The 23,756-nt window shown below is 39.0% G+C and overlaps 1 protein-coding gene across 1 annotated transcript; it reads left to right on the top strand.

The window, feature by feature from the left end:
* Window positions 1–187: 187 nt before the first annotated feature.
* got1l1 (glutamic-oxaloacetic transaminase 1 like 1) lies at window positions 188–21,143 on the top strand. The gene is made up of 8 exons (XM_057357117.1): window positions 188–360; window positions 779–960; window positions 1,691–1,814; window positions 2,143–2,360; window positions 3,180–3,330; window positions 3,861–4,020; window positions 9,729–9,871; window positions 12,115–21,143. The coding sequence occupies exons 1-8, from the start codon at window positions 249–251 to the stop codon at window positions 12,252–12,254; spliced, it is 1,230 nt and encodes a 409-aa protein (XP_057213100.1). The 5' UTR covers window positions 188–248; the 3' UTR covers window positions 12,255–21,143.
* The last annotated feature ends 2,613 nt before the right edge of the window (window positions 21,144–23,756 follow it).

Below are 23,756 nucleotides of genomic sequence, written 5' to 3'. Positions count from 1 at the left end.
AGCAGCAGAAGCAACTGATGATGCATCCAGGTTTCTTTTTAAGCGTGTTTAAGTCACATTTTTGTCATGTCATTTTGGCAGAAATACAAATGCAAGCCTTCAGTTCGCTATGCGAGTAAATGAGTGCCATCCCAAGTCGTTGCTAGGAAACAGTCACATCGCATCTTGGCAACAGACAGTAAACAAATCGCCTTGCACTGAGGAAGATCTCGAGTTTGCTGTGAGATAACGCGGCGCGCACGCACGCGATGTCAGCTCGGTCTGTGTTTGGGGACGCGCCGTTCGCGTCAAGCGCGAAGAAGTTTATAGAGGATTTCAAGCGTGATACGCACCCCAATAAAGTTAATCTTGCAGGGAGGGGTGAGTGACTTTTATTACCTATGCTCTCCACTGGTCACAAACTTGCACTGTATTGTTTCCCTAATAAGGAAAAAAGCATCACATACTGTAGCCTACATTTTAATGCATTGGTTATAATAGGAGTTGTGTTGACTTGGATGAAAACTGTCTCGGGCTCTGTTGGTGGTATTTTTTTCCTGGCAGATGGACACAGAACTGGAATAAGGCCTAAACACCGTACAAATTAATATAGTTGTATAATGTAGGCTAGTTTTTAATAATGTTAGAATATGTGTTATTTCTATATAACGGGGTTGTGACAGAAATATGATAATGTGATGAGTTTACAATACAGCAATGACTTTGGCCGCACGTATGAAATCACATCACTGTGAACTGCATAAAGCACCTGTAATTTAATATTTATGTTTGTGACCAGAGTATTTAGGAGAGCACGGACAAACCACATGGCTTCCTCTGATACGAAAAATTATGCAGCAGATCGCTACAGACCCCACTCTTATCCCAGAGTACACACCTGTCCTCGGTATCCCAGAATTCAGCAGGAGGGCAACAGAACTTGCATTGGGAACAGACAGCCCAGCTATACTGCAAAGCAGGGTAACATTTAACCATTTTCCTGTAACCAACATCATTGAAGTAGACCAAATAGAGCAATTTCTAATATAAATCCACACAATTGTTGAATGCTTATGGTAATCCCCAATCTTGCTTGTCATCAACCGAGACTGGCAAGCTGAATACACAGATAATGTCCTGAAGGTACATTTGTAGTTTGTTTGTTGATGGTGTAAACCTGGACAGAGCTATCATTAAATGTCAGTGCTAAATATAAACAATATAAAGCTTTCGTATAGCTGACTTATAGGAAAGATATGATGGCAAAGGATTAGACACACAGAACAGAAGCCTCCTTTGATCACTTTACTGTCATTGAACGGATGAAGATCACACTGGTACAATAGTTTAATGTTGGTTTTCATGTTGCATGGTTTCACCATAGCTCGCACCTTGCTGAACTGCTGTTGTAAAAATCCTTTTGTATGTTCTATTAATCGTGTCATTTGAGGCCCAAGACAACCCCTGGCTACGAATTATTTTTCTTTAAAACTTTTCAACCAATTTGAACCAGCAAGACGTTAAATGAAGAGCAAAGACATCCATTGGAAAGAAAACGTCTGCTATAGCCTACACTGTGTATTCTGGATCCACAATAGCATGAGAGTAAATATTCCTGAGCATGTGAGATGTTAGACTGTTTTACATGGAACTAAACTTCCAAATGGACAAATGAACTGGCTTAGTGAAAGTGTATTTGGAATTGTAATAGGTGTTCGGTGTCCAAACAGTAGGATGTACTGGGGCAGTTCGTCTGGGTGCTGAGTTGCTGAGAACCTGCTTCTGCTCCGGCTCTTCCTGGAGTGGATCCGTCTTCCTCTCCTCTCCTTGTGATGGTGAGTACACAGCATAAACATACAGTACTATCATGGTTGCCAGATCTGCCTAACAAAACCAAGCCCAAATACCTGAAACTTAAATTATGCCATTTTTATACCTAAAATACATGCTTGTATGCACAATGTCTTCTTGAAAATAACTGTACACTGTAAAAATTTGATTGAGTTCTAGAATCTATTCCATCAAAAACGTCCAAATTTGTATTGTATATAGTTCAGCACTTTTAAACCAAGACTGCAGATGAACCCTACAAATATTTTGGAAGTTGTCAGAGCATCATACAGTGTTCAACATAATACACCAAGCAATTGTTGGTTTTTGCAGAATCACTGGCAGACATCTTTAAGGCTACAGGATTCGAGGATGTTAGATACTACCGGTACTGGGATGCTGAATCCAGCGGGGTGTGCGTGGATGGCATGCTGCATGATTTGGAAAATGCTCCAGATCACAGTGTAGTGGTCTTGTTTGCTTCTGGGCACAGTCCCACTGGCGCTGACCTCTCTCAGGAGGAGTGGAAACGTGTAGCTGAGGTCACGATGGTGCGGTCTCATGAATAAAATGTTTTTTAATCATAGACATACTTCAGCTGAGCATCTCAGCAGAGACTTTCAAACACCTTTCACGTTTCTTCATCCTTAACAGGGTCTCGGAACACTGTGAAATGAGTAAAATAATAGTTTGGCCACTACACTGCTAACAGAAGATGCTGCTTTGATCTTATCAGACTAATATATAATTGATTGTTTTTAGTTATTTAGGTGCAGCAGTTGGTTTTTATAAGCCACAGGGGGAATCAGTTGTTTTTGATATATTGGGGATGTTATATCAGGAATAACTAGCACCGATCCTAGATGTCTGGGGGCCCTAAGCAAACTTGTGAGGGGCCCTTGTACAAAATTACAATTAAAATTAGATATAAACATAACTGTAAATTATACAAAATTAAAATAATTAATCAATTAACACACTTAAATTGACAAAACGAGCGTCTCTGGCACCATCTAGCTGTCAAAAACAATAAAATGCAAACGCTGTCATTTGTAAATACACATATTAGCACATCATGCGTATGTCATTACCTGCCGTCCACTGCGTGATATCCGAGTATGTGAAAGTAATTAAATAAAGTAAATATTAAAAAGGAAATTTCCAAATGATTCCTCTAAAGTTGAATCCACAAGTTATAAAAATAGCGCCTTGTTTACAATAGTGTTTTTGATTCGGTACTCAAGGGGCCCCCCTCGTGGTGCAGGGGCCCTACACAACCTGCATAGTCTGAGTATAGGAAGGATCGGCTCTGGGAATAACTTTAGACAAAAAGTCTTTTAGACTAATTATTTCTGTTTGTGTTTATTTAGAAGCGTCAGTTGTTTCCATTTATCCTGATTCCTGCTCAAGGATTGTGCAGTGGCTCTTTAGAGCAGGATGCCTGGGCCGTTCGGCACTTCGTGTCTTTGGGACTGGAAGTGCTCTGCGCTCAGTCTTTTTCCCACAACTTTGGCCTCTATGGTACGTTTTCTGTTAGAATTAAAGTAACGGTTTATTTAAAGTTTTTCATTAGCCATAGTTTACGTAGTTCAAGAGTTGTGTTATGGTTTTGAGGGAAAGAACATGTTGTTTGTACAGTGAATTGCTTGTACATTGTTTAAACAATGAACTTAAAGGTATAGTTCAGCCAAAAATAAAAATTCTATCATTATTTACTCACCCTCAGATTGTTTCAAACCTGTGTAAATTTCGTTGTTCTGCTTAACACTATAAAAGGTATATATTTGGAAGAATGTGTATAACCAAACAGTTCTATTGACTTTCACAGTACTTGGTTGTCAATGGTGCCCCAGAATGGTTTAGTTTCCCGGCATTCTTTAAAATATCTTCTTTTGTGTTCTACAGAGCCAATAATTTTGTACAGTTTTTGAACAACTTGAGGGCGAGTAAATGATAACAGAATCTTCATTTTTTCATTTTTGGGTGAACTGTCCCGTTAAATGATATTCTTGGCCGCCATGATAAAATTACATGGATAATTGCTATCTCAGGTGAAAGAGTTGGGCATCTTCTTTGCGTGCTAAGGCAGAACCTGTTGGCTGTACAATCTCAAGCTGAAAGACTTGTTCAGACACTTTGGTCCTGCCCTTCAATGGACGGGGCGAGAGTGGTGGCCACTGTGCTGAGCAACCCTGCCCATCTAGCCGAGTGGTAAGCTAATAGTCTAAGTGATTAAGATATTATTATTTCAAATTATTATTTGCCCATGTTTTGACAAAATATGATTAACTGTATCCAAATGAACAACTTCGGTAACACTTCACAATAATGTTGGAACATTTTCTAATGTATTAGTTAACATACAATGTTACAATGAACAATACTTTACAGCATTTATCAAAGTGATAGTAAAATAAAGGAGAGAGAAACACAAGTCAAATATTAAACAGACTATAAATTCCTATATGCAATATTAATTATGTAAAACTTTAAAATTCTAAAGCAGCCCCCCCGGCCAGGCAAATAGTGCAATACAGTATGCAAACGGTGGCGAGGAACCCAAAACTCCAATCGAGAAAAAAAATTCAGGAGAACCCAGGCCTAACCTGGGGATTCCAGTTCCCCTCTGGCAAAAGCTGCTGCCTCTGCACAAGCTCCACAGTGCTTGCACAACAAGGCTAAATAAAAATAAATAAACTTACTAATAAGGTAAATTATAGATTTAAGATTATCATTAATAATCTAATAGCATTTTAAATTTTGTAGTGAAGACGTGTCAAGTCGCCGCGTCCTTCTTTATGCAGCTCTATCATCTCAGCTCTTGTCAGGTCGACGCTTCCCATTCTCCGCTTCATCATCAGGTCTGGGCATGAACTGTATCCTGCTCACTGTGGTAACCTTGGAACAATGAGACAAGACTGGCTGAGAGTAGAGTACTGTTCTGCACTCTTTGATGCAACAAGTACATCAGTTGTGTTCGTGGTTCTGGTTGATCTAACTAATGCAGCCTAAACCCTCAGAGGGTTTATATTATGGAAGTGTAGTGTATGCAAGATTAAGAAGGTGCGTCTTTAGTCTTTAATTTAAACTGACAGAGTGTGTCTGCCTCCCGGACAGTGCAGGGAAGACTATTCCAAAGTTTAGGCGCTAGATAGGAAAAGGATCTACCACCTGCACTTGATTTTGAAATTCTAGGTATTACCAACTGACAGGACGCCTGAGAGCGTAATGCACGTGAAGGACTGTAATACAAGAGGAGTTCACTCAAGTACTGAGGAGCTAAACCATGTAGGGCTTTATAGGTAATAAGCAAGATTTTAAAGTTAATGCGATGCTTTATAGGTAACCAGTGCAAGGTTGACAGAACCGGGCTAATACTTTTTTGTACGTGTAAGAACTCGAGCAGCCGCGATTTGGACCAGTTGGTGATTTTGTAATAAGCCTGCAGGGCAATCACCTAAAAGTGCATTACAGTAATCTAGTCTTGATGTCATGAATGCATGAATTAACTTCTCTGCATTTGACAGTGACAGCATATGACGTAGTTTAGATATATTCTTAAAATGGAAAAACGCAATTTTAAAGGTGTTGGCGACGTGGCTCTCAAATGACAGATTACTGTCGAATAGAATGCCAAGATTCTTAGCTGACGATGAGGGTTTTATGGAACATCCGTCAATAGTTAAGCAGTATTCTTGGTTGTTATATATGGCGGTTTTCGGTCCAATACAGTAAGTAACACTTCTTACACAAAAAAAGTTGTTACTCATCCAGTTTTTTATATCGCCTATGCATTCCTGCATTCCTGGAACTGCTGTGTTTCATGAGGCTTCGAGGAAATATAAAGTTGAGTATCAGCAGCATAAGAGTGAAACCTAACTCCGTGTCACTTTATTATATCTCCTAGTGTATAATATATAATGCAAAGAGCAGAGGCCCTAAGACTGAGCCCTGTGGTACACTGTACTGGACTTGCGATTTGCGTGACACCTCATTGTTTATTTCTACAAATTGAAAACGGTCGGATAAATAAGATTTAAACCATTTCAAAGCTATTCCCTTAATGCCGACATAATTTTCGAGTCTATGTAGGAGTGTGCTGTGGTCAATGGTATCGAATGCAGCACTAAGGTCTAGCAGCACCAATAACGAGATACAACCTCGGTCAGACGCCAATAGCAGATCATTTGTAACTCTGATCAAAGCAGTCTCTGTACTGTGACATGCTCTAAATCCAGACTGGAATTCTTCATTGATGTCATTCCTTTGGAGGAAGGAGCATAATTGAGTTGAAACTACTTTTTCCAGAACTTTAGATATGAAAGGTAGATTCGATATAGGCCTGTAGTTCCCTATAGGCCTGTAGGGTCGAGTTGGGTTTTTTTGACAAGGGGCCTTATAACAGCCACCTTTTATGCTTTAGGCACATGTCCTAATGTCAGAGATGAGTTAATAATACAAAGAAGAGGATCTATAATTTCTGGGAGCATCTCTTTCACTAGATTTGTAGTTATAGGGTCTAGCATGCATGTTGTTGATTTAGATGATCTAATGATTTTGGACTGTTCATCGAGATCTACGGAAGAAAATAATTTCTCCTTATGGGTGCTGTAGTTAGTTTGTTTAGCGGGTTTTACTTCTGGTTGCATCATTATAATTTTTTCTCTAATATCTTGGATCTTTTTTGTTAAGTAGTTCATAAATTCATCACTGTTATGCTGATATACAGGATCTAAAGTCGCTGACGATTTATTTTTTGTTAATTTAGCCACTGTGTTAAATAAAAACCTAGGGTTGTGCTGGTTTTCTTCTATTAGTGATGAAAAGTAGGCGGATCTAGACGTTTTTAGGGCTTTCTTGTATTTTCGAATACTATCCTTTCATGCTGTACGAAATACCTCTAATTTAGTTTTCTTAAAGTTGCGCTCCATTTTTCGGGCCGCTTTCTTTAGAGCCTGAGTGTGTTCATTATACCACGGTATTGGGCTGCCATTTTTAATCTTCTTTAAACGTAGAGGAGCAACTGTGTCTAGCATTTCCGAGAAGGTGGAGTTAAAATTTTCAATGGTAATGTCAAGATCTTCAACGTTATTTGTCATGCTAGCGATTTGAGACAATTCAGGCAGATTATCGAGAAACGCATCTTTGGTAGTTTAAGTTATTGTTCTACCATATTTGTAACAAGGAGTTTTATTTGCAGCCGTAGGCCAGTGAAGCAAACATAATACCAGATAATGATCCGAAATGTCTTCACTCTGCTGAAGGATTTTAACTGCGTCCACATTTATACCGTAAGACAGTATTAAATCTAAAGTATGATTATGAAGGTGAGTGGGTCCTGACACATGTTGACTAATGCCCATGGAGTTAAGAGTGTCTTTGAAAGCCATTCCTAAGGCATCTGTATCGTTATCTACTTGGTTGTTAAAGTCACCAACGACAAGGACTCTATCTGCGGCCAGTACTAGTTCTGATAAGAACCCACCAAATTCTTTAATAAAATCTGTGTGGTGCCCTGGAGGCCTATATACAATAGCTAGAATAAATTTAAAAAATGCTTTATCCTTAGTATTAGGTGTTGAAACATGAAGTACCATGACTTCAAAAGAATTGTATTTAGAGTTAGACTTCTGGGAAATGCTAATAGAGTTATTGTAAAGTGCTGTGACCCCTCTGCCTTTTAGACGAGGCTCATGTTTATTATAATAATCTTGGGGGACAGATTCATTTAAAGTAATATAATCATCTGGTTTTAGCCATGTTTCTGTCAAACAGAGCATGTCTATTTTATGATCTGTTATCATATCGTTAACAAAAAGTGCTTTATTAGAGAGAGATCTAATATTTAGCAATCAGAGTCTTAACAGTTGATTATCTGTATTTTGTTCATGTTTAATTTGTTTAACGTTTATTAAATTATTTTCAAGAGGTTTACGCACTATTTTATGTTTGCTAATCCGGGGGACAGACACAGTCTCTATTTTATGATGTTTGGGAGAATGTATTATTACATGTTGTACATTTTGTGTATTCTGCGATGTGAGGCGGCAAGCAGACAGTTGTTTAAGCCATTCTGTCTGCTCCCTGACCTGGGCCCCAGTGAGTCAAGCTTTAGCATTATTAAGACTTTTTTCCATATTTATAGACAGAAGGGAAGCCCCAGCCCAGGAGGGATGGAGACCATCTTGTTTCAACAGGTCAGGTCTGCCCTCAAAACTCTTCCAGTTATTTATAAAAACTATATCATTCTGCAGGCACCACTCAGATAACCAGCCATTTAGTGATGATAATCTGCTATAAATCTCATCACCACGATAAGCAGTGAGGGGGCAAGAGAAAATTACAGTGTCTGACATCGTGCTTGCGAGCTCACACCTCTTTAATGTTACCTTTTGTGATCTCCGATTGACGGAGTCGAACATCATTTGTGCCGACGTGAATAACAATCTTACTGAATTTACGATTAGCCTTAGCCAGCACATTTAAATTTGACTTGATGTCAGGTGCTCTGGCTCCCGGTAAACATTTGACTATGGTGGCTGGTGCCTCTATGTTAACGTTCCGAACAATAGAATCACCGATAACTAGGGCACTTTCAGCAGGTTTCTCAGACGGTGCGTCACTGAGCGGGGAAAACCTGTTCGAGACTGTAATCGGAACGGTTGAGTGATGTTTTGTCCTGCGACTACACCGTCTCACAGTCACGAAGTTTCCCAGCTGCGGGGGATTTTTAACCGGAACCGAGCTGTGTGCGCTAACGTTGCTTGCATGCAAAGTGTTTTCTATGGTCCTTACACTCTTACTATCCTCAGATAAAGATTGGATGCGAGACTCTAATTCTAAAATCTTCTCTGTCAGCCTAACTATTTCCCTGCATTTATTGCATATAAAACCCTCGCAGCTGACAGAGAAGGCTAAACTAATCGTAGTATATACGCTTAAAAAGAGAAACAGTTAGCACACAAGACAAACTAGAGGCAAGATTATATTCCACAGTGTAAACAGAAAGCAAGCTAACACGCTAATGCTATGCTAACGGCGTTAAGTTAACTATCAATTTTGGTTTAGAATCTTCAAGTAAATAACGACAACAGGGTTATTGAGATATCAGGATAAGTTAGCAATGACAGTGATAAGTAACGATAATAAAATACACTAATATTAAAACGAAGTGCAAGTGCAGGAATACAAACAAATCGCTGGCAGCGACAAACGAACCACCGGAAATGACAAGAGTAGATGATGACAGAATTTTTATTTATGTGTGAACTATCACTTTCATTATAGTTCATGTTCATTTCAGCATTTACTTGTGTATTTTCAAAATCAAAAGCTGTCATTTTTTTACATTAGTTAATGAAGCATGAACTGACATGAATAATTGTAATGTCATTAACTAATATTATCAAGGATTAATTCATGCTAAAAATATATGCTTGATGTTAGCTAAAGCATTTACTAATGTGAACACATACAACCTTATTGTAAAGTTTTACCAACATTTTACAACAAACTTTGCAACCCAGCTTAATAGGTTTCACATGAAGCTATATACATCTAACTGTTTAAGATATAAAATTTAATATTCATTTATATTTATATTAAATGGCCTTGCATACAGAAAGAGAAATCATTAATGAATGAATAAACTAATATATTTTAAGTCAATGACTAGGTTATTTCAGGTTATGGACAAGCCCTTCGGGACCTCTATGTTTTATATTTTAATATCTGACTGTTACAAGAGTCCAAACTGGTCATTTTATTTAATGTGTTCCTGAAATTGCCATTTCATAACATCTCCATTTGGATGTCCAATGTGAAATTACACATGTAACAAGATGATTCTGTGATGAATTTTTTCCTCGCTTTCCATTCTCTCTAAAAACTGTTTATTCAGCCAAATAAGCTTTTTTCAGGCAAGATGGTTTGAAGGCCATGGCTGTTCGCTGCATGCTAATCCGTGAATGGCTGCGTGAAAGACTGCGTCTTTTGGCTAGTCCAGGGTGCTGGGAAAACATAATAAAACCTGGAGGGCTTTACTGCTGCATTGGACTCAATGGTGAGTGATTATATTTTCATGTACATACACAAGTGTATTATTATTCCACTTTCAGTCAATACTGGTGAGCTAGCAGATCGGAAAAACAATGATAACACTACAAGAGGAGCTCAGTATAATACATATACCAGTGCAGTGGTTCTCAACCTTTTTTGGGCCAGCGCCCCCTAATCCATTATCCAGGTCCCTTTCCGCCCCCCACCAAAAATAAATGGGCTAAACATTTATTTTACATATTCTTTATTTAAATATTTATATTATATATGACCAAATAACAGATTTGATTTGACTGAAGTAGAAATAAATGTGCTTAAAGCATGTGCTTTCATCAGATGTGTACAGGTTTGTCACTGGTAATTTGTATTCATATTTAGTGTTATGATTTGGTGAGTACAGAAAATAATAGATAAATATAATTACAAATTATTTCCTTATAATCTAGAATAGACAGTTAATTTACATTTACAGAGTCATTTAGCAGAAAATATTTCCAAGGCTTTACAGGTAAGCAAATGTAGAAATGTGCAGGTATTTAGGCCTGTTTCACATGCTAATACTCTTGTTGTAAAAGTTAAATCTGCTCCCACTCTCAGCTGGCATTAAAGGTAACATACAGTAGCAACACCCAATGACAGAGCTCTCACTCGAAAGTGTGTGCACACGCACACAAACACGTATAAGCCCAAACATTACTAACAGCATTTTGCGCCTCTCTAAAATACATAGCCTACAAAGAACTGCTTTCCGTAATATAGACGCCTATCTTTGGCAACTTTGATGTCACGGTTCGTCTGCGTGTATGTGTGTTTTCGAGCCGTTTGATTCTTTTGACTCTCTTGGTGTCAGGATGCGGGAACACGCGTTTACAGCTTTCTCTGGTTTTGTGCAGTCGATGAGGTGATGGTGTTGTGGTCTCGGGGCTTGTTCGAATGTTTTATGATTTAAGTAATTGGTTAAAGCCAATGCGGCTTCCGCTCACAAAAGATTTTATCTTTATAAAATATTATCCTCAGCGGCATGAAGAGCCTTATCGGGGCAGGATTTGAGAATTTTGAGTGCACAACAAGGCACGAGTACTGCTTTCGTGCTGCGCTCACTCTCGCGCTCAACATTCATGTGGCATGTGTGGCCAAAACATTCACGGCTAAATTAAATTAATTTGCAGCTCAAAGATTTATAGCAATGCTCCTATTGCAGATAATATTCGATTGCAAATTAAAGTTAAACTTGCCTGGCTTACTAGTGTAAATTCGCGAACGCCCACTGAAAAAAAAGTCATGTTCTACATTGGTTCAGTGCCTCACTGAAGTAAAAGCATGGATGGCTAAGAACTTTCTCCACTTGAACGAGTCCAAAACCGTAGTGATTGTGTTTGGACCTTTAAGTTCCAATCCGCTTCTCTAGTCATCTAGGGTCTCTATCTCAAAACATCCATCCTCATGCAAAAAACTTGGGTGTTGTTTTTGACTCAGAGATGAACTTTGTGAAACAAGTTAATACAGTGGTGAAAACAAGCTTCTACTTTATTCGGATGATAGCTAAGATAAAACCTATGCTATCCATGAGTAATTTGGAGAAGATTACCCATGCTTTTATATCAACCAGGCTGGACTATTGCAATTCTTTGTATTCAGGACTGCCTCACTCAGTGGTAGACTACAGCTCGTGCAAAATGCAGCTGCCAGATTATTGACTGGAGGGAAGAGGAGTGATAGAATAACCCCAATTTTAACTAAGTTACAATGGTGACCGTTGATCCGTAGGATTGATTTTAATTAAGGTGTTAGTCATGATTTTAAAAAATCTGCTTTGACAAAGCATTTCCTTAGCGTGTCCCTTGATCCTGATTAAGTGGGCTCTGGCAAAGTACTGTGGCACTCTAAACATGTTTAGGAGAGGTGTAACATCTGTATTGTTTTAATGTATTTTTGTATGTTTTTAGATGAATGGAGATTTGTGTTATGTGTTTTCTTTTTGGTATGTTTGTTTCTGTCCATTTTTTTGTATGATCATTGGATGTAATGTACAGCACTTTGGACTGCCCTTGTGGAAGCAGAAATGTGCTATATAAGAAATAAACCTAAACCTAAACCTAAAACACCTGAACGTCCGTTTTCAAACATCTGGCCTCCAGCGCCCCCAATGTTCTCAGAATGCCCCTGTTGAGAAACACTATACTTGTGTATGCATTTAAGCATTATATAAAATATTACATGAAGTATTAATTTTATGTTTTCTGTTAGCTCAACAGGTTGAGTTTTTGGCTCAGAGAAAACACATCTACTTGTTACCCAATGGCTGTCTGAATGTTAGTGCCATTAACAGCCGAAACCTCGACTATGTGACGGAATCCATCCATCAAGCTTTGACTTCTCAACTCTGACCCTGTGTGGAGATCTTACAAACATCTTTCCATATGCAATTTGTTTTTCACCTGTTATTCAGTGATGATGTTTTGATATTTTGAATGTACAGCTATACGCAAATCAATAGAATTTGAATGTGAGATTCATGTAGACATCTGTTCTCGTTCACACGTCAAGGTGGCTCCAACTAAAGGCGATGGCTTTAAATTAACGAATGGTTCGATGCAGTGACCTTCACCGTCACTGGATCTTTTTGTTATTTTTGTCCTTGAAGAATAAACTGCAGAAAGCTAATATTGGCTTTGGTCTTTACATTTCTTAGTGAACAATCTCATGCCTTATACAAAGGTTTAGGAAGGTTTTGGAAGGTTAAAGTCTGTGAATTTTGAAAAATTGTTTTTGTCATTTTCAGTTTGACAAATGACAGGTGTGATCTCTTATTGAGGGTATAATTTATGCAGTTTGGAATGCGCTGCCAGTTTGTTAATGGAAAAACTGGCAGGAGCTACTAATTGGTAGAGTATGAAGGATAATTCCTATAACGATCAGCGCCCTCTGTTGGTCAAAACAAATACAACACACAAAATATGGAGCTGTGTTTTTTGCTCTTCACCCCACAATTAAAATTCTGTAATTTCTTACCCTCAAGTTGTTCCAACGCTGTATACATTTATTTGTTCTGCTGAACAAAAAAGATATTTTGAAGAATGTGGGAATCTAAACAGAACTATTTGCTTACAAACATCCTTCCAAATATCTTTCTTTGTGTTCAGCAAAATAACAAAATTTACACAGGTTTGGAACACCTTGAGGGTGAGTAAATGATGACCAATCATGAAAATTACTATTAAGTGATGCATAAAAGTTAAATGGTCTGTTTCATATTTTTCTTCTCTTAATATATTATAAAAAATTCCCTTTGCCAGACAATCCTTCTAAGCAGAGACAAATCACAAATAGTTTCAATAGTATTTATTGTTCCTCTTCCTTCAAATTGCAGTCTGTTCTGTTAAAACATATGAGTCATAACCCTTTCACTGATGATCATTAAAACCAAATCTACTCAGAGTGCTTTTAGAAAATAAACACTAAAACTATTTTTAAACAAAATAAAACAAATTGACCAAAAAGTATTCTCAAACGATACTTCAATTACAATCAACATATGTTCAACATGTTTTATTTAAATCAAAATGATAACAAGGTTAGCTGAAAATAACCAGTCTTTACTTGTCACTATTTTCAACCCAGCATTGAGTTAAAAAGGGACAAACCTAACGTTATACTTTACCTTAACCAATATATAAACACAGAGGATGCCTAACCAACGAACCAGTGAATCCTCAGACCTCCTTTCCTCTATTCGTATTCTTGACTGCTTCCCCCGCATAAGGCGTGGGAAATGTCCTATTGGGCAATTCAACTGTGCTGAAATAGTGGGATTATAACAATTAGTCATATTAAGCGAATCTGAATAATCTGGTTAAAACCAGTGACTGCTGTGAAAGGGCAGTTTACAACCAGGCAAAGACCTGGTGACAGCCTGGAGAGACTGCTGGCAGGAGGGAATAGACCCCACTGGGGCAGACATGGGCTAGCTACCCATGTCGGCAGGAACCATTACCATAAACGTAATGGGTCTGCGAGAGTGGGGGCGCAAGATGACTCATCGGTGGATCACATGGCAACAGACCTCGGGATGGAAATGACAAATAACCAAGAGATCAGCACAGCAGAAGTTGGAACAACAGGACAGAAACTACGGAGATGCATTTGTGGCTGGACAAAGGAAACATCAGAGAAAGGTCTTAAATTCCATCAGGGCAGGAAGAAGGGCCTGAGAAAGCTTAGTGAGGGGCCTCGCATTGACCAACACTTCACAAGAGGTAGGGCAAATCAGTCGGGTGAAGCCCAGTGGCAGGACAAGCACCACAGCCAACAGGGTATCAGAACCCCAGACGAAGCCCAACCAGGCATAAACTTACCAGCAATCAGCAACCCGGAGACTACCCAGCCGCGGCAAGCAGTAGAAAGGAAAATGGATGTAAGAAGACCTCAGATACTTTGGCCTCAATCCTGCAAAAAAGAATGGGCAACCATTCCAGCTTTTAGCAAGCCAAAAAGAAGATGTTGAAAGAAAACTGGAGAAGATGGGAGGAATCATCTACACCTATGGGGTCGAGAGATTTGGAGTGAAAAGCAAGAACCCAAGGTCACAGAAGGAGACAACGGGCTGACCTAAGTCCGAGAGACAAAAATAAATCAACAGACTTATCAGAGAAAGGAGGAACCTGAGGAAACAGTGGAAGAAGGCCACAGAAGAGGAAAGGAAGGGCCTAGAGGCACTACAAGAGCAGAGAGCTTGAGAAAGCAATGTAAGAAGAAGGAGCGAACCAGGACCGCATTCTACAAAGATCCTTACAAGTTCGTCAGTAGCATCTTTAGCAAGGAGAAAACTGGGACCCTTAAAGTACCTATAACAGATTTTGAGGAACACCTACGGAAAATGTATTCCGATAATCAGAGGCATGAGCCAATCTCCATTCCAGAGGACATGCCACCAATTCAGCTACCAGAACACTAGATGGATACAAGGCCTCCCAAATGGAGCGAAGTTGAGTGTGCAGTAAAACGGCAAGATCAGCTTCAACTCCTGGACCCAACGGTATACCATACAGGCTCTACAAGAAAGCCCCTGGGGTGTTGATGTACCTTTGGAGATCAATGGCTGTGGCATGGAAAAAGCAGGTGATACCAAAGGTCTGGAGAAGGGCAGGAGGCATACTGATCCCCAATGAGAAAAACACCTCAACTATTGACCAGTTTTGCCAAATTAGCCTATTGAATGTGGAAGGTAAGATTTTCTTCAGCGTTGTGGCCAATAGACTCTCAGGATTTCTGAAGAGAAACAACTTCATTGACACTTCAGTGCAGAAGGCAGGCATAGGGGGTTTCTCTGGATGTTTGGAACATGCGAACATCATCTGGCACCAGTTGCAAATGACAAAAAAGGAGAAGAAAGACCTGCATGTGGTTTTTATAGATCTTGCCAATGCCTTTGGAGCAGTGCCACGTGAGCTGCTGTGGACAGCCTTTAACATCTTCCATGTTCCAGATCAGGTAACAAAGCTGATTAAGGCATATTTTCAGGATCTCCAATCTTGTATTATCACACAGGATAGTACCACCACGTGGCAACAGCTGGAGGTTGGCATAATGGCAGGTTGCACAATTTCACCACTGGCTTTTACAATGGCAATGGAAATAATAATCCGGGCATCGCATTGGGTGGTTGGAGGAGAGCGTTTGAAAAATGGGTTGCGCCTACCTCCAATCAGGGCATACATGGATTACATGACAACCATCACAACAACCAAAGCATGTAACAACCAAAACGGCTGCTGGATAAGCTCCAGGAGAACAATAGTTGGGCACAAATGGAGGTCAAATCAAGTAAATCCCTCAGCATTTCTATTGTCAAAGGCAGGCTTACCAATGACAGGTTCTGTATAAAGGGTGAGCCCATACCAACGGTCACGGAAAAGCCCATCAAAAGCCTTGGATGGTGGTACACCACAGACCTTAAAGATGCCGAACAGGTGGAACAACTCAGGCAAGAGACAGCCAGTGGACTCAAGAAAATCAATAATGCAGCTCTTCCTGGGAAGCTGAAACTCCGGTGCTTCCAATTTGGCTTGTTGCCACGCCTGATGTGGCCAATTTCAATGTATGAGCTCACGGTGTCTCACGCCAACAACCTGGAGAGATTGGTGAGTACACAAGTGAGGAAATGGCTTGGGCTACCAAGATGCCTTAGCAACATAGGGCTATATGGGAATGGAGCTCTCTCTCTTCCCATTTCAAGCCTTGTGGAGGGATATAAATGCACCAAAACAAGGTTAGAGATGACGCTCAAAGAATCCTGTGATCCCTGTGTAAGAGATGCTTCTCCAAGAGTAGCGACAGGAAGGAAATGGAACCCAACAACAGCGGTAGGAGATGCAAAGACAGCCCTCAGACATAAGGACATCGTGGGACAAGTGCAACATGGCAGAGGGGGACTTGGTTTGGCATCAACCACACCCACGTGGCGAAAAGCGACACCAAAGGAACAGCATCACCTGGTAGTGGAGGAGGTTTTGCATCAAGAGTAAGCAAGTAGATGTGCCAGAGCAGTCTCTCAAGCCCAGCAAGGCCATTTGATGAGGTGGGAAGGCATTGAACGGCGCAAAATCACTTGGAGTGAGCTGTAGAGTATGGAAACAAACAGGCTAAGTTTTATCATAAGAGCTACATATGATGTGCTGCCCTCACCAACAAATCTGCATGTTTGATGTGGACAGGATCCAGCCTGCCACCTATGTGCAGCTCCAGAAAACCTCAAACATGTTCTTGTGGGTTGTAAGACGAACTTGACACGGGGGAGATACACATGGCACCACAATCAAGTACTAAAGTGCTTGGCTGCATCAGTAGAGACCAAGAGAGTGGCAGCAAATACTATCCCCCAAAACACCAAGGCTAACTCGCTAAAAAGGCAACCCTTTATTCGGGAGGGACAGAAACCGCGGGCCAAGCCCTTAACCCTAGATTCAGGACTGCTGAGTACAGCCAGGGATTGGGAAATGCGAGTTGATTTAAACCACAGATTTACTTTCCCCTTGGAAATCGCAGCGACCAACCTGCGGCCGGACATGGTTCTGTGGTCCAGCTCCTGTAGGACAGTCCTCATAGTTGAGATGACTGTACCTTGGGAAGAGGCCATTAATGAAGCATTTGAAAGAAAGAATCTCCGGTATGCCAACTTCTTATTTTTTAAGACTTTGAAAGTGTCTGTGTGATAAATAGAATAGAGAAATGGAATAAATGGAGATTGATGCTTGCACCATAAGTCTTTACGACTTTTTCATCCTTTTTAGGCATCCTTTGTTTAAAGCACCAGGGACACATGAATGCTTTTTGATGTAAGAACTGTATTTTGGTTTTCCCCCACACATACAAATACAAAGAAAGGAAATTCAATTTGAAATACAGCTTGCCACACTTTACTTTTAGAATTGGATATATTTTTGAGTGAAAATGAAAAGAAAAAAGTTGAAAGTGATTTTAATCAGCTGAAAAGGAAAGCCATTTCAAAGGCAGAACATGCAATAAAATACAGGGATGTGCACCGCATACAAAAACATGCAAGCAGGCCTTCAATTTAAACAGCAAGGTTACTGCCCTATAAAGAAATATGCCCACAAATATAGATTCAGTGATTCAGTCAAGTGACCCTGGACTTTTAAATGGTAGCATGATGAGTATGTGATTTCTAGATAATCTGTATTGATGACACAGTATATAAAATACACCGATTACAGTGACCATTATACACTTAATATGCTGTTCCCTAAACAACACAGAAACCCAAGGTGTCACGACTCTGCCTTATCTTGTCATGGTTTTCTTGGTCTTGTGGCAGAGTCGTGACAAAGCCTTATGTTTTGTGTGAGAAAGCCATGGGGTGTTTATCTTTTGACATTCCATGTGCTTTCTCGTGTCCTGTCATTGGCCCCTCCCCTCTCGTTTCCTGTATTGCCTCCCTCCCTGTCTTATGTTTTTCACCTGCCCCTCGTTATCTTCCTTTGTTTGTCACCCTTTATAATGCCCTCATGTTTCATTGTATTGTTGTTTGTGCTTTACGTTCAGTGTACCCCTGTTCTTGTTTGCCTCCCATGCTTGCTGTTATTGGCTGTTCCTGTTGTTGCTGTTTCGTGGGTCTAGTAAGTGTCCAGTTTAGTTTATGTCTAGTGTTGTTATCTCAGTTTAGTGTTAGTTAGTCTTCGTCCTGTTTATTATCCTGCTATTCTGTTATACCCCATCGTGGGTCTTTGTTTTGTGTTTCTTTGTTTAAATAAAATCTGTCTTGTTAACCTCTGCAACCCCGCCTGCCTGCAATTGGCTCCTTCCACGCTATTCGTGACAAGGAGCTTTCACATTTTAAAAGTTGGGCACTTTTATCAAATATACATGTTTATAGTAAATTACTTTGTTGAAAAGATATGATGAATAATTAATTTATTTGAGTCAGAAAACCAACATTGTTTGCCCTAATCTACACACTAATGTAAACACTGGTCCAGAAGCACTTTCGGTTTTATTTATTTTTGTAATTTTACAAATATAATTACACTTTGAAGATATTTGTTTAACATTTTGATTTGTTTGTAAATTTTCTGTTGATTGGATTTTGTTCAAATGTTTGTGCAGTGTAAAAACACTGAAACGGGACATTCTTCTGGAACAGCATTGGGCCAGCGTTGCTTACATTTTCCGAAGTGGTCTATAAAGACTGCATGCGGTGCACATTCATAGATATACATTGTTTTTTATTTTTGGAAATATTTTCTCAAATGCTTAAATATTTTAACTAAAAAAATATGTGAAGTTTTTTTACATTAATTGGAGTCAATTTAAACATTCCCAGTCATCTCAGAATTATATATATATTTTTCTGACTTACTAATTAATTAATTAATATTCCCTCTGATTTGTAGGCTCATGCCACATTCAACTAACAATTAGACATTTTACAAAACCATACCAGAACGAATTTAATCAAATTTTGCCACCTGTCCAGTACTGGCTGTTTAACCCTAAACCGTTTAAAATGAAATGCCTATAAATATTAATAAAATCAATGACCCATATATTGTCTTTCTGTTTTCTTTCTCTCCCCCTTTACTTCCGAAAAAATTATACATGATTTATATATGATTCTGAATGACACATGTGAGTCAATAATACATGTGGATCTCTCTCTTTCTCTCTGTTCCCTCTGCAGTAATTAGAGTTGTGCCAGCAGTAATAGTGCAGCGTATACGATAATGCAGGCTGAGAGGGGGATGTAATCTGCTCTTCTGCTTTTATTTCGCAGGCTCTCAATGACTCAGTGAACAATGAAGGAAATTAATGACTGTCATAGTGTGAATCCAATGATGTGTCCCTGCTCAACCCTTCACCTCCATGTTCACAAAAACACAGGCAAGAACGCTTTTAATTCACCTATTAGCCAGTATATCTGTCTACTGCAGCAGACCATCATATTTCTCTATACCAACTACTGTAGATCAGATGCAGAACAACGTGTCAGCTAAAAACCAGGCTGAACGAAAAACACATTCGAGTCAATTTCTAGCCAAAACCAATTTTGTGGACAGCAGGTACTAAAAAACACAAAGTGCTGTATTATGGAAGATGATATACGACCTTTCACTGTCAATTTTAACCTGCCTATAGTACATGAGCTTAGGTACTAATCACTTCAAATTAACATTGATGCCAGACAGCCTGATCTCTGGAGAAACCATCTTTGGAAGCGCCTGGAAGAGCCGATTGCAGTATCTGTACATATAATCTATGGTCCGAACTGCTGCAAATGAGTGGAGGCGGGGACTAATTTACATATTAATTATTTGGCGTATACTAAATGAGGTAAGGGTGTAGAGTTAAGTCATTTTAAGGCACGAAGAAATTTTTGTTAGAGGAAAAAAACTTTACATATGCTATATTACATATGCTATACTGTAAGTAATATAGTGAGCACAACGAATGCAATAATTGATCAGAATCAATTATTTTAAGTAGTTTTGTTGTAATTCATGTGATTATAATATAGTGCATTTAATATTGTACTATTATTGTCATGTACCAGTGTGCCATGCAGCCAAACGGACATTGAGTTATTACTTGCAGTCCCCAAAACACCAGAAAAGTTCAATAAAATTGCATCCTCCCCATTTGCCTATCAATTTTCCTTCTCTGCATCAAGTTTCTGTCACGATCCTGCTCTCCGGTTCAGGTTTTCTAGTACTGTGTCAGGATCGTGGCAGTACCCACGTGTTCAGTGTGGAGAGAGGCATGGCGTTTTTTGTTTTGGCGTGCCATGTGCTCTCGCCGGTCTCGTCTGTGTCCCCGCCCTCTCGTTTCCTCATGATTAATTATGTAATGATTTAACGCCCGCACCTGTTCCCCTCTTGATTTGTTTCCCTAATGCCCCTGTGTTTTCTGTGCCTCTTCGTTTTGATCCTAAACCTTGTCAAGTTGTTGCATATTGTTTCTGCTCTGTGAGTCTTGTTCCTGCTTCGTGAGACACAATCCAGTCTAGTCAGCGTAGTATATGTCAAGTGTTGTTTTAGTCTAGTCTAGTTAGTTTATTGTTCCTGTTCAGTCCGTGTGTTATATTCCACTGTTGTTGTTGTTTTACCCCCTCGTGGGTTTTTGCTTTGTTTTTGTTATTAAAGTCTATGTTTATTTGATCTTGTCTGCATTTGTGTTCTCTGTTCCGCACACCGACATGACAGTTTCTAATAGCAGTCACCAGTTGCTTTCCAACTCGCATCCGAATAAGCAACGGTTATTTTGTAATTGGAACAGAACATTGGAGGACATCAGGTGCCTTGATTGTGAAGCATGCGCTGTTATAGCCATAGCATTTAGAAGTAGCTGAGACTCTGCTTGAAATACTTGAAGGTATTGGAAAGACAGCCCACACACAGCTAGTTCTTTGTTGGCTTTGAAAGTGAAACCAGGAGGTAAATTGTTGGGTATTGATTTTTTTGAACAAGTAATCTTTCTAGGCACAGTTTTGATTGAGGTGGTCTGAAAGATTCAAGTACAAAGTGCAAGTAAACAATAGCCAATGGGACCTAGTGAGTCAAAACCTACTGGGGAAAGCCCAGAAATTAGACAGCAGAATACTTAAAACTTCATAAACAACACACAACTCTTGCTCCAAAAGTTTCATCTGAACAAAAAGAGTGTGTAACCAAGTTTATGAGCTACTTTCCAACTAATGGATAGCTTGCGTTATGTATTGTTTTACCGGCAACAACATAAACAAACGTTATGTGGCCCAAACTTAACTTACGGTAGACCACTGCAAAGAATAAAAAATATTTTATATAAAGTAAATATAAAATATAATATAATTTTATAATTTAACCAAACACGGACCGGAAGTTCGAGCAAACCATTCGAGCTAACTGTCTATAGACCATTTTGGAAATCTTCTTAAGCAACGGTGGTCCAGAAAAACTTCCTGTTCAATTTTTGAACACTACAACGTTTGAACAAAATACAACCAACAGACCATTTATAACTGAATCAAAATGTTACGTAAGCAAACATATTTAAGATTTAATTATTTATGTAAGTTTTAAAACTAAAATGAATAAAAATGAAACTAGAAGTGCTTCTGGAGCAGTGTTTACATCTTGTGAAGTAGTTTATATTTGACAAGTCTCACACAAAATGCCACAAAACGTCTGTTCAGCTTTTGAAATGGACTTCGCCAATTGAAACGTATACCCTGAAAATATTCAGAAAAAAAGCATATCTAGCCCCAGTCTATTTTTACATTTTGTGCGATACTGATATGTACAACAGAAGTTTGTTTATCCAAATATATGCCCTTAAAACTTTCGTTCTTTCCATCTCTTGTACTGTTTATCTATATCTGTTCAATTAAATTACCCATGCATGCAGAAAATCTTATTACGGCTTCTGTCTCTATAGTCATTAAAAGTGGACAGTGAAATAAAAATGAGCTGTAACTCTTGTCATTCCTCTACTGGCAGATTTTGTTCTGGCATACATCTGCCCATGTACTCACATTTACATTTACATTTAGTCATTTAGCAGACGCTTTTAACCAAAACGACTTACGGAGAGTTCAGGGAGCAATAAAGTGATATGTCATACAGCAGCAATAGTACAATTAGTGCTAATACCAAGTTACTAGTTTCCACAAAAGCCAGAACAATACCTGTTGAGAGAAAGAGAGAGGGTTAGTGATGGTTTTTCATTTGCCTGTCAAGTATACACAGAAGAGATAGGTTTTTGAATGTTGTGAGAGATGTGGTTGACCGTACTGAGTTAGGAAGAATGTTCCACCAGGAAGGAGTTGTGAAGGAAAATGAGCGGGAAAGCGATTTACTGCCCTTTTGAGAAGGCAATACAAGACGCCGCTCATGTGCTGAACAATGGATTAGTAATTATCTTGGCTTATTCTCTGTCAAAAACATTAGTCCTGAAAAAGCACAACACTCAACTGTCTTGTTTAGCATCTCAACATAAGCCTGACAAAATAATTTAGCTAATTAAATATTTCTTTATCCCTATGCTAAGTCTGTGGTCTGTGAAAGAAAACATTAGCACATTTTGTTAGTGGAATAGATTAATGGTTCTTACGTTTTTAAATAATTAAAAAACTAGTCTCACACATTCATCAATGTATTCTAACTTAATAAAATAACCCATTAGGCATTTGTTATGGAGGATTAATACAGCCTGCTTTTAAAGCTCAAAAAGATTTTGTTCTTTTCTGTTCTGTTCAAAACATCACATCATTTAAAGCACATTCTCTCTGTTAAAAATCTTGCATAATTGATATGGACACAGTGTTCATTAACAGAAAGAAGCAAGGCTGTTCTGGCTAGACAGACTATTAGACAGGATTTAGAAAGCAAAATGTTAACAAGGGAATAATGCAAGTTTGGGAATAAAATATAATATAAAAGAGCAAACAGCACTTTTATTTGAGGTTAAGGATTTGAAGAAAACTCTTAAAAACACCCTTTCTGCTCAAAATGGTTCTTAAGGAATGTTTTTTTTAGAAGTAAATGGTTCTTTGGGGAACCAAAAAAAAGTTATTTTATGGCATCACTGTGAAGAACCTTTTACAGCACATGAATTCCCAAAATTTATGGTGTGTGCACACCAAAAGCAAATTTAATTATTCGAGTTAGTAGATAACATACAAACAGGGCCGTGCACAGAGGGGTGGCCTGGTGGCTAGAGCCACTGCCCCTCTGCCCTCATGATCTGAGGTGCCCCTCTCAACCCCACTTCCGGGCAGGCATCCATTCAAGATCCCTGCTCAAAGACGTCTGTTAACACTCCGCTAAACATCCTCTGATTCCGCTTATCCGCCCCCCTGTTTTCCCGCTCGTGGGACAGTTTCAGAAGTTCATCCCATCACTGTAAGGACATTATCCACATTACAGACAGTGCTTGATGTGTAGAATTAATCATTTGTATTTTTGTTGGTAATGTTTTGCTCCTGGTTTTCTATTATTGATGCTTACTGCTAACAACTACAAACAAAATACAAAATATCCAGGTTCTCATAAGAAAATGAGAATTCTTGTCAAATCAAATTGCTGTATCGATCTGATATAAATAGCACCAAATTTGCGGTTATTGGCACACTTTTGTAGAAAATGCCTTCACAAAGCTGACAGTATGTCACTGTAACTCCTGTGCAGTACATTTCCCATAATTTATTTTCTTAGTTGAAACCAGTAGGCTAATCTATAACATATATCACATAAAAAACATTTTATTAAGACCATATTAATAGTAGCCCAGATAGCAGGAGAGCATGTGAAAACCATTTAATCATTTGTTAATGTTAATGCATTAATTTTCCTGTAGTTAGAGCGTGGCACTATAGCAACGCCAAGGTCATGTGTTCG

Source organism: Triplophysa rosa, linkage group LG17 (genome assembly GCF_024868665.1).
Source record: "Triplophysa rosa linkage group LG17, Trosa_1v2, whole genome shotgun sequence".
NCBI classification, from domain to species: Eukaryota; Metazoa; Chordata; class Actinopteri; order Cypriniformes; family Nemacheilidae; genus Triplophysa; species Triplophysa rosa.
This window is presented reverse-complemented; position numbering and strand designations above follow the sequence as displayed.